This window comes from Heloderma suspectum, chromosome 7 (genome assembly GCF_057233095.1).
Source record: "Heloderma suspectum isolate Gila_16-S chromosome 7, 16-S_ref, whole genome shotgun sequence".
Lineage (NCBI taxonomy): Eukaryota > Metazoa > Chordata > Lepidosauria > Squamata > Helodermatidae > Heloderma > Heloderma suspectum.
Genome location: NC_139464.1, coordinates 108937035 through 108949096, shown reverse-complemented (window position 1 = coordinate 108949096; position 12062 = coordinate 108937035). Strand labels below are relative to the sequence as shown.

At 46.1% G+C, this 12062-nt stretch overlaps 1 protein-coding gene across 1 annotated transcript in view; it reads left to right on the top strand.

Annotated features, from left to right (window-relative positions):
• The window catches only part of SEMA3C (semaphorin 3C), a 247418-nt gene that overhangs the window by 133784 nt on the left and 101572 nt on the right, over positions 1-12062 (top strand). The window contains exon 3 of the mRNA XM_084811075.1: positions 6886-7046. Within this exon, the coding sequence (XP_084667201.1) occupies positions 6886-7046 (161 nt within the window). The remainder of the gene's footprint in view (positions 1-6885; positions 7047-12062) is intronic.

The window sequence follows — 12062 nt, the reverse complement described above, 5'->3', positions numbered from 1 at the left end:
ATGCGGACGCAAATGGCGGCCGCCATAGCGGCCGCCATTGGCATCCAGCCAGACAGCTATGATAGGCTACATAAGAATTTACGTAGCCTATCATGGCTAACCTCAAAAAAACCCCAAAAAACGCAGCGTACGCAAATGGCGGCGGCTACGGCGGCCACCATTTGCATTCCCTATTTTTTGCCAATTTATCTTATGTAAATATTTACGTAGGCTAGAATGTCGAAAAATAAAGGAACGCAAATACTACTACACTATTTGCATTCCTGCTTTTTTCACCGTTTTATCTTACGTAAATATTTACGTAAGATAAATCGGCGAAAAATAGGGAATGCAAATGGCGGCCACCGTAGCCGCTGCCATTTGCGTACGATGTGTTTTTTTTGGGGGGTTGAGGTTAGCCGTGATAGGCTATGTATATTCTTACATAGCCTATCATGGTCCAAGGACGGCAATGGCGGTTGCAGCAGCCAGGAGACCAGCTGCTGGAGCCGCCGCTGCCGCCGGAGCTGCTGCCACCGCATCCACCGCATCCGCCCCAGGTAAGTGCCGTCCCGGGGGGATTCCGCAGGGAGGCAGGGGGGCAGGCGGCCATTCTGCCACGGATTCCGGGGGGCCGGATTCTAAAGAAATCTGTGGCAGAATGGCCTCCTGCCCCCCTACATATTAAGTCTCAAGGTGGTATGCTTCTGGCCTCTGCCCAAATTTGGTAGTAGGACTAAGGCTGCAAGCCTATACGTGCTTACTTGGGAGTAATTCCCCAGTATTCCCATGGAGCATGCCTTATACAAGTTGAAGTGATGCCACCATCCAGAGACTGGGCAGAGAGAGAAATTATTTAAATGTCTCTGTGACAGCAGCAAAGGAATTAAATAGGATGAGTGAAAATCAAACTCACAGTATAGATCTGGTTTACACATGGCTGAACATCACTGATTTCTCAGACCATAATCACTTGGCACTTCATCATTCACAACTAAGTCCACTGAAAAATGTTCTGTGGGAGTTTAGAATGGTCTATCTGTGGTGTTAGGCTTGCTATAGCTCATTCTCACGTACAAGCTGCCATCATGCGATAAATGTTCAGGTGTGAACTTGTCCCATATAGAGAAGAGAATTTCAGAATGGCTAACCTTACACAGCAATGCCAAATTCATTCTCTGCCCCTTCTGTTCTTTTTCTATTCAGCTATCGATGTGGCCCTCAGTATTATGTGAAAGCCAACAAGCAGACCATGGGCCAGATCTGTGAAATCCATGAATGCCCCCCCACCCAGATGTATGAGTGATTGGAATTGGGTCTGTGTCTTGCAGGGTGGATTTTTTTAACCCTTTCCTCTGAATTGAGCTACAAATCCCCCTTGTTCTGCAAGCTCCTTTTCACTCCAGCAGGGAAGCTTCCATTGGCACCAATGGAGAAAGAACCTCGTAGAATCATAGGGTTGGAAGGGGCCTACAAGACCATCGAGTTCAACCCCCTGCTCAATGCAGGAAGCCTGATTCCCAGGCGGTCTCCCATCCAAGTACTAACCAGGGCTGACGCTGCTTAGCTTCCCAGATCAGACGAGATCGGGCGCATCCAGCCATTTGCTTATCCAGATAGAAGGAAAAGCAGCTCGGGGGCTGGTTTTTTTCCAGCACCATGGTGTGGAGGGAGAAAGCTTTTTTTTAAACCCTCCCTATGTTGTGTGGTACTTATCCTGATGACAGCCCACTCCATGATTGTTATTTAAAATTTAGCAGATACATGAACTGCCTTCACATATATCATGTCACATTCATTCATGTATTGTGTAGTTAGTCACACTAGGGATGCTGGAGAAATTCAAGACGGATTAAAATGAGCTCGGATTTCTAAGAATCCAGCCTGCGGATCCGCTGCGGAGCAGCCCCCTGAGGCCCTGTGGATCCATGGACTTTCAGATGATTTTTTTTACTTTCCTGAAATTTACGCATATAAATCAGTAGAAAAATACATAAGTTTCTGCTGAGGAAATGTAGAATGGAATAGGGGACAATACACTAAATGTTACATACTGGGGTAAATTAGGTAAATACGCAAATAGTTATGTAAATATTTACGTAATTATTTACGTATTTTTCCGCATGACGAAAAAAAAAATTGCATCCGTCTGTGGGCAGATGACAGAACAAAAGGCACCTGACAATCTGCAAAACACAGACGGGGCAAATTTTACACAGTCCATCCATCCCTAAGTCACACTAATTCCAACTTTCCTTCAGAGAAGAACGTCATGTGTTGGAGAGCAAGTGCTTATAATCTTTTGTTACTTAAAGCAATCAGAGTGGTAAATAACTGGATTTATAGATCAGGTTATTGAGTGCTTGAATGTCATTGGTATTGACTTAATCACCTCAGGAAAGCCAAGACTGTATTCACTGGCCTTTTTATAAAAACAGAGAACAAAGAAAACTTGTGGAGTAAGGGTCAGTAACTGTTTACTGAAGGAGTACACCAGTGCTTTGTTTTGATTGCTATGCAAAAATATTACTTGTAGAAGTGCTAAGAGGCTTAACTTTCTGATGGCTCATTTCACATGTAGGCCTTAATGCTTTCCTTGGTTACATTCCCAGTTTCATAAGGCATGCATGCGGCTTTGGATTGTTTAATAGGAGATCAAAGTTGCAGATCTGCCCATCTTAAGAAAAAAAAGTTATGAAATAATAATAATGTTCTTAATAAGTTTGGTGAGATTGGAATGAAATATCACATAATGGCCCTGTTCTTAATGTGGAAGTAAGTTCCATCCTTTGAACATGGTAGTGTGTATGAATGAACTATCACAAATTTAGCACCACTGATTAAAAAAAAATCTGTAGGACTTAACTCTAGCTTTAGATTATGAACATTGATTGCACCCTTTCACACAGGTTAATGAAAATCCTGGTTGTAATTAGTATGGGAGACTTGAGTAAGAATTCTTTATGTGACTTTCCCCAAGATAGAACACCTTATCAGCTGTTGCTGACCCCAGTTGTTTCTCACGTTGGTCAACAACCTCAAACAAACTGTTGAATGGACTAGGCAACCTGATTATATTCACCTACACTGTGCTACGGTACAAGACCTGGTTTACATCGCTACAAGTTCTGCAGAATCCCTGGGAAAGATCAAGAGGCCCCACTCACAGCAGTACTAGACAGTACTAAGGATAGACAAATGTCTCTTTCCATCCAATCCAAGTCGGTTCTGCATATCTATAGTCACAAATCTGTTTGAACTTATTCTCATGTGAATCTGCACGCTTAAAAAAAAAAACATTTAAAAATTGCATTTCAATATGTATTTTTAAACATCTTTCCTCTTAAAATATGCATTTCTAGACGTTTTTCTCTCAACATACACATTTTTAACACTTTTTAAAAAACTTTGGTGAGCTGAGAAGTGCACTGGAACCTTTGGGAAGTGGGAAAGCTGATGGATAGCGCATTAGTCTATGAGGTATGGATCATGTCAATTCATATTGGAATTCCTAAAGATTGAGCATCTCCAGGTAGCAATCCTGTAGTGTGCAGAGATCAGTTGTTGGCCCACCAGTAAAAGGCAGAACTGTACTTATAACAGAAACCAGCACCAGACACCAGTGCAAATCCATCAGTTGTGGTCTTGTGGCAACACTTCATGCTTCATTCTTCCACAACAATAAAACGCCTACTGCTCTTGGTTTCTTCTTCCAGGATCCCTTAGGGTGTCTCTGCATCAAGCAAAAAACCCCCTGCAAAAACCCACATACTTTCCGGAGCTTCCTGCTTTCAGTTTCTTCGTGGGATTAGGAAGGGCTTCTTTACACAGCAGCCACATGGTTTGAACTGAGGGAGTGCCTCCCTCCCTCCCTGGCACGTGTGCAAAGGAGTGGGGGTGGGTGCTTGTTTTCGTAGCTTAACTTCTGCTGTACTGTTTCCCCACCTCTGACTTACTTCTGAGTAGACATAAAATGTAAGATTGTGCTGTAAGTCCGCAACCCTTGGCACACTTATGTGGGAGAAGCCGCATTGAACTCAATGGGACTTACTTCTGAGTAGACATAAGATCACCCTGTAAGTCTTCAGCCCTCGGCACACTTACTTGGGAGTAAGCCCCATTGAACTTAGTGGGGTGCTCTGAATCAACAGAGAACATTGCTTCTGAGCTTGGTGGGGGGGGGGATCAGATGTGTCTCCCTTCATTGCAGGGAGGCATTTTACCGTCTTCTCCCTCCAACTGAGAAATGTGGAGGCAGGAGTCACAGTCAGCTGGCTATTCTTGCCCTCGTGCCTGTCAAACCTGCTTGGGTCTCCTTCCCGCTCCCATCCTCAATGCCTTCATCATCCTAACCACTCCCCCAACAACTGAAAATGAACGCCTACAGCTGGCAGACACAGCAGTTTCTTCCGCTATTCTATTGAAGATTTTCACTGGGAGGTCATGCTGCTCCTGTTCTGTGGGCTGGAAAAAATTAGGGATGTCAGAGAATTCCACCACAGATCTCGGTGAGGCCAAATGCCAGTGCATTCACCCCCCCGAAATCTGTGGCGGAACGAAGCCCCCCACCCCACCACGCCGTGAAAGGCGCGCGAAACGGGACACTTCTGGTGCCGTTTGCGCTGCTTTGCGAATGGCGACCGCATCTGCGGCCGCCATTCGCTTCCCTTTTTTTGCCGTGATAGGCTATGTAAATACTTATGTAGCCTATCACGGCTAACGCAGGGACGCCATTTGCATCCCTGCGGAGGCCGTAATAGGCCACGTAAATATTAATGTAGCCTATCACAGCAAAAAAGGAACGCAAATGGCGGCCGCCATAGCTGCTGCCATTTGCATTCCCTTTTTTTGCCATGATAGGCTACGTAAATATTTACGTAGCCTATCACGGCAAAAAAACAGGAACGCAATTGGCGGCCGCTACATAAATATTTACGTAGCCTATCACGGCCAAAAAACAGGAACACAAATGGCAGCCGCCATAGCCGCCATTTGCGTCCACAGGCTCCACACAGCACCTGTGAATGCACCCAGCCGGCGGCTCCACGGAGTTGCCGCGGAGCGGAACCAGCCGGGTTAGGATTTCGGGGGGAGGTTCGGAGCACCTCCCCCCCCCACGAATCACCCCATCGAAAAGGTAAGTGACTTTTGTACATCCCTAGAAAAAATACCACATTTTTTGCGTTTGGGGAAAAACATGAGATAGGCTGGGGGAAATTGTGGGTTTCACCTTGGATGTTAACTACATCATGTAAAGAGCCCACATACTTCCGAGAGAGAGCCATCTCAATAGCGGGATAAAATCTCCGTGTGATGAACATCAGAATATAACTCTGATATAACTGGAGAAAAATGCCTTTCATTTTTTTCATGTTATTTCAATATTTATTTCTTTATATGCTTTATACCCCGCCTTTCTGACAAAAAATGGCTAGGGATGTCAGAGAATTTCACCACGAATCTCAGGGAGGCCGAATTCCAGCGCATTCAGCCCCCCGAAATCGGTGGCGAAACAGTCTGCCCCCCCCGCCCCCCCCGGGATGGGACTTACCTTGGGTGAATGTTCCTGGCGGCGGCGGCTCCGGCAGCGGTTCGGAGGCAGTTCGGCGGCGGCAGCTGTGGCGGCCGGTCTTCTGACCAGCTGCCGCCGCCGCCATTTCCAGTAAAAAAAACAAAAAAAGTGATAGGCTACGTAAAGATTTACATAGCCTATCACGGTTAGATTTTTAAAAGATACCGTGATAGACTACATAAATCTTTACGTAGCCTATCACGGCTGAGTAAAAAACCAAACAAACGCACGTACGGAAATGGCGGCGCCCATGGGCGCTGCCATTTGCGTTCCTTATTTTGGCACGTCTAGTCTACGTAAACATTTACATAAACATTTATGTAGAGTATGGCGAAAATAAGGGTAACGCAAATAGCGTAGCGTCTACGCTATTTGCGTTCCCCTAATTTTCGCCGTAGGCTACGTAAATGTTTACGTAGACTAGGCGTGCCAAAATAAGGAACGCAAATGGCGGCGCCCATGGGCGCCGCCATTTGCGTACGTGCGGGTTGTTTTGGTTTTTTTACTCAGCCGTGATAGGCGACGTAAACATTTACGTAGCCTATCACGGCTGACTGCAGGGACGCAAATGGCAGCGGCTACGGCCGCCGCCATTTGCAGACCCGGCCGGCCAGGATTCGGGGGGGGAGGGATGGAGCGCCTCCCCCCCCGGCCAGAATTTCGGGGGGGAGGGACGGAGTGCCTCCCCCCTCTGGCCAGAATTTTGGGGGGGAGGGATGGAGTGCCTCCCACCCACCTCAAATCACATTTCGTTAAAAGGTAAGTTACTTTCGTACATCCCTAAAAATGGCGTGCAAGGCGGCTTTAGAATCAAGCATTATTATTATTATTTTTTTAAACAAAATCCAGTTATACAGTTACAAAAAACGGTTCAGAGGATAGAGAAAACAGTTTGTTGCAACACAATAATTGCCCAAGGAAAATGTCTCAATCGATGCTAGCTAATTCACATCTTACTTAGCAATATTAGTTGAAATGTATTTCAATTGTTTTTTTAATTGATCCTGGCCTGCCATAAGATGTGATGTTCTCATTGATTAGTTTAATATATGATGTGTTTTAAAAGGCACAGCTGCAAATAATAATTTCCATTAAGACAACAGTGTTCTTTGGATGAACAGAGAAAAAGCTATTCCAGATGCTTTATGAGTATGGCTGGTTACTTAAGTGTAAGAGCAATGTACTCACATTTTGAAAATGATTTCATGCTTGATTAAGTTGCTGATGGTCCCACTAAATCTTTGTCGTTTTGTTGGTGTCATATTTCTTTTATCAAGATGTGGTCATACAACCGAGGAAAGCAAATTAAGCTGGGGTTCCTCTTTCTTTTACAGAACTGCAGGAAACCAAGACTTCTCAGTTTTACGCTCTTTCCCATCACCCCTTGGACTACAGGATATTAGTGATGGATGAAGACCAGGACCGGATCTATGTCGGCAGCAAAGATCATATCCAGTCTTTAAATATTAATAATATAAGCCAGGCTCCTCTGAGTGTAAGTCCACAAACTACTTTGGGAATCCAGGATTGTTTTACTGCATGTTCTACTTTCAAAGAGCAGGGAAACACTGTCAGGCAACATATCCCTTTGTAAGGCAACGTTCCAAGTCCACACTTTCACTAAGCAGTTGGAGAAATATACTACTCTCAGTGTTGGGCAATGTGTTTACCTGGTGTTTTGATTTTGGGTTTTAGTGAACCAAGACGTACAGTTAGTGATTTGGACAAACCTGCTGGTGACAGGGCAAAAACTGGAAGCAGGGGTGCTTGACTACTGCAAGCACCCCTGCGTGAATTGTCAGCAGAATTGAGATGAGAAAAGCCCAATGTGCACAGGTCCACCTCCTTGATTGTCCTCATACCTGAGCCCTCCACTGCCTACTACCAGTTCTCCTCCCTGAAGGACAAAACAAACAAACCATTCTTGGGGAAGGGGATGTGCTGGCAGTCAGTGGAGGGCTCTGTCCAAGCAGTTTTGACAGGCTGCACCTAGGAAAACTGTTGCTGGGGGCAGAGCCCCACCTCCTCACAGGGGACCCTAGGAGTAAGAAGAACCCCCTGTGAGGGGTAGGTTTTTGCTCTCAAAAGCAAAAGGTTTGCTGGGGTTGTTGTTCAGTCGTTCAGTCGTGTCCGACTCTTTGTGACCCCATGGATCATAGCACGCCAGGCCTTCCTGCCCTCCGCTCTCTCCCGGAGTGTGCTCAAGTTCATATTCATTGCATCGGTGATGCTATCTAGCCATCTCATCCTCTGCCGTCCCCTTCTCCTTTTGCCTTCAGTCTTTCCCAGCATCAGGGTCTTTTCCAGGGAGTTTTCTCTTCGCATTAGGTGGCCAAAATATTTGAGCTTCAGCTTCAGTATCTGTCCTTCCAGTGAGCAGTCAGGGTTGATTTCCTTTAGGATTGACTGATTGGACCTCCTTGCAGTCCAGGGGACTCGTAAGAGTCTTCTCCAGCACCACAGTTCGAAAGCATCGATTCTTCAGCGCTCAGCCTTCCTTATAGTCCATCTCCCACAGCCATATGTTACTACTGAGAAAACCATAGGGGTACAGCTCTTCAAACCAGCCTCTCAGGCAATCCAAGTTCGCATAGGACTAAGGCTGAATCGGTCTACACATAGCAGTGTCAAGGGGTGGGCCATCCCTCCCAGGTCACTTGGGTTACTGGCAGCTGCTTGGATATGCCTCATAATGGTGACTGTCCTGTTTCCTGTTGCTTTTCGTTGTGCTGTATAGCTACAGCATGGCCAGCAGAGAGCATACCCTCCAGCCTTTCAGATAAAAAACGGAGATGTTTTTGCGTACTCAGAGTACCTTTATTCCCATGCCAAAGGATCACTGCCAGAGTACTTGCTATTACACATTGTTGAAGGTTCTTCTCCTTACTGTACACTATATTTATTTGATCTACAATACCACGTCCTACATTGGCTTCTGAAGCAGGGCATGTTAGTAAACTGACCTGAACAGTTTTCTTTGGGGAAACACGAGTTAACAGAATGTTTAATCTGACAGTGAATCTGGATGTATTTATTATACGGTTAGCTGCAACTCAAAACATGTTCATCAGCATTTACTATCTGGCACAGATAGGGCATGATGGAAATGAAGTTACTGCACATGTTTTTAAACGGCATCCGTAGGGTCCCGTAAAAACTCAGGACTCTCCTCGGCAAACAGGGACAGATGGAACGTATGGGACTTGTGTGCACGGAGCCAACAACAACGTTTTGAATGTGGTGGTGTTGTTTGTACTGCAGTGGATTACTCGGATGAACAGGCAGCCCTTGGTTTTAAAAGGAAAAGCAGCTGGCCCATTCTTCCAGCTGATGGGCTGCAGTAAAAATGTTCAGACAAAAGATCTCCAGCTGCATGCACACTTCTTCCTGCCCCATGGTTTTGTCAGGATGGAGCTGTGGCTGTAGAATTTACACTTGCAGGACTCGAGGCGGTCTTATAACCTTCTTCTCTTTAGTCAGAGCAGCCAAGTTCTTATTTGCTCACTTTATTTAGATGCTTATGTTCCCCCATGCCATTTGATAACAAATTTTAAATTATGGAAAAGTATGGGCATTGCTGTATTGTAACTGGGGGCGGGGGGGGGGGTAAAGTGGCACAAAAGCAAAACCACAAGGAAGCCCTGGATCCACTGTGGATGGAGTCAGTCTTAAGGTAAAATATAAAAGAAAGATAGAAAGACTTAACAACAGAGCATTCAAAAAATATATATTTAAACTAAGCATTTTGGCTCCCATCCTCATCAGTAGCTGTGCTGTTAAATGGATACATGGATATCGATTTAACAGCACACCTCTTGATGAGGGTAGAAGCCAAAATGCTTAGCTTAAATATATTTTTGAATACCCTGTTGTTACTCTGTCTGTCTGTCTGTCTGTCTGTCTGTCTAATCTATCATGTATCTATCTCCCTCCCTCCCTCTCTCTCTATGCCCTTATTTAAAGGGCGTTTGTTGAAATCAACAGGGCTTATGTTAGTTATGGTTAACTTACGCCTTTGATTTCAGTCCAGCTTTATCTGGATTTTGGTCATAGAGTGTAATCCAGCTCCCACTGAAGTCAATAGTAACAGTTCCATTGATTTATACTGGAGTTGGATTGCATCCCTGTAAAACCCCAAACAGATGAGCCATAATGTAGTGTTAGAGCACATGCTTTGCATGCAGAAGTTCCTAGCTACAGTCACTGGCATCCCCAGGTCAGGCTGGGAAAGACTCCCGCCTGGAATCCTGGAGAGCCACTGCCAGGCAATATAGATCACACTGAGCTAGACAGACCAATGACCTGACTCAGTACAAGGCAGCTTTCTATGTTTCAAACAAAAGTAATATACTAGATTCAAGTTTTGGCAGGATTTCAGAAGAAGTATGCACCATTATTTACTGATTAAACCCTTCCTATGGATAGCTCAGAGTCTAATTTTACCTTCACAGTAGTCCTGTGAGATGGGCTAGGTCAAAACAGAGTGACTTGTCCAAGATAATCCAGTGAGTTTTACAAATGAACAGGGTTTTGAAGTTGGATTTGCCCCGCCCAAACCCAGCACTCTAGCTACTACAGATTGATTGTTCTCTGTGACAATAGAACAGCTACTGAGACGAGGGCTGAATCTACACATAGCAGTTTTACCATTATCATACTGCAGTGATAACCATTGGTGCCCATTGGTGTCATATGCACTAATAGTTATCATTGCAGTACGACAATGGTAAAACTGCTATGTGTAGATTCAGCCTGTTTCTCTAGCCCTATGCAGGCATTCACATGCATAGGACAAAAGTGTGTAGGGGGACACGGGCATGCTTACAGAGGTTTTGTGACTGGAAACCCTGATAGGACTGGGTTTGTGATCATGGAACCTCTGAAAGTGTGTTCAGCTGAATGTGCTTATACAGCCCTATACAGACCCAGTGTGTGAAGGTCTGAACAGGAGCTGGGTATGGGGGGATGTTGGGCGGGGCGCTTATGTCATGCCCATGTTCCCCTGCACTCTTCTACTCTACACACAAATAGGTCTTCTGTCTACACTGATTTGCACATGTTGTATACTCATGTTGCCTGGGATATAATTCTTTCTGTGGATCTTTAGAAGCCTATATGGGACATAAGGAAAGAAATAGGAGAGACGCAAAACATTGCGAGCAGAGATGGGTCAAAGAAGAGTCAGACAACAAGGCTTGGGTTGAAAATTGGGCCACATTTATTGAAATATCTGCAAGGGGGAACCTAGGACGGGCATCTGACTGCCAGCGACTAGCTGGCACTTCTCGGGCGAAAGCACACCCCGCCTGAGGGGTGGCGTCGATCTCGCCGCCCCTCCGGACTGCCCCTTCTGGGGGAGGTAGACCTTCCGGTGTCACCCCCAACCCGGTGCCGCACAACACCTGGGTGAGTGAGTAGGGTTGGTCTCCCAGGCAACCCTTATCCCCCCGCCAAGCTGCACAACCTGTTCGGGGGGCCTCCGGCGTCACCTGTCACCATAAAGTGCCTCTGCATGCACACCATCCCTAATCCCTTTCTGCTTTTGCCCATCCTAGCCGCCACAGGAGTCATAAGCCTAGTGCTTGTGAACTCCCCCCACCTGCGCAGAAGAACTTCCCACAGGCCCCTTTGCAGATCAGACAAAATTATGCTATTCCCTACATTAGACAGGTGGACACCGTCCTGCCTGTAACACTCCCTCCTTGTCCAAAGAATTTCCTGTGGGTGGTGCATCCATCACCCCGTTCACATAGGCCATAAGCACTTTCTCCATTCACTTTCTGATGCGCCCTGCCAACAGCAACGTTGTTCCGAGCCTTCCACTTGATCCAGGTAGCAGTGAGAATTGTAATGGCTACTTCCGGCCAGGTATGCCGGACCACCTTCACATTAATCAAGGCCCATTTGATCGAGTCTTTGCCTGGCTTACAGCCCAAGTTGTTCCCTCCATCGTGCAGCACCTGGACCTGCAGAGGAAGATTGACCAAACCTTGGTGGAACAGGGTGAGGAGGGGGGGAACTCCCACTCCATGTTCCATTTGCTAGGCAACTGGATCGTAGTGTGTTGGGTAGTGGAAACTAAGATCCGAAGGCGGGCGTAGAACCATACGTGCAGCCCAAAACACTATACTGTGCCCGCATGAGCGGACCCGTACCGGCGTACGTCGAGTCCGGCAGTCTGAGGAAGAAAACATTAGGGCAAGCAAAGGGAAAATTGCAACAGAAGGAAAAGCGGTCAAATTGTGAGGGCCCTGCTGGAATGCTTTGAACTGCCATCATTCCACCGCCAAAACTTGCCTGTGGGAGACACCTGAAGTGGCTGCCTTCAATATATTGCTTAATACCAAAAGAGGGTTCCTATTGAAAATTGCCTGGCCTAGCACGCTAGAGCTGATGTGGTAACGGCCCAACTGAAATTTTGTTAATAGTGAACTGTCGGACTGACAAGACAAGGGTCCCTTCCAGAACCAGTATCCCAGTAACCTGTGATGACCCTGACGGGCATTAACCT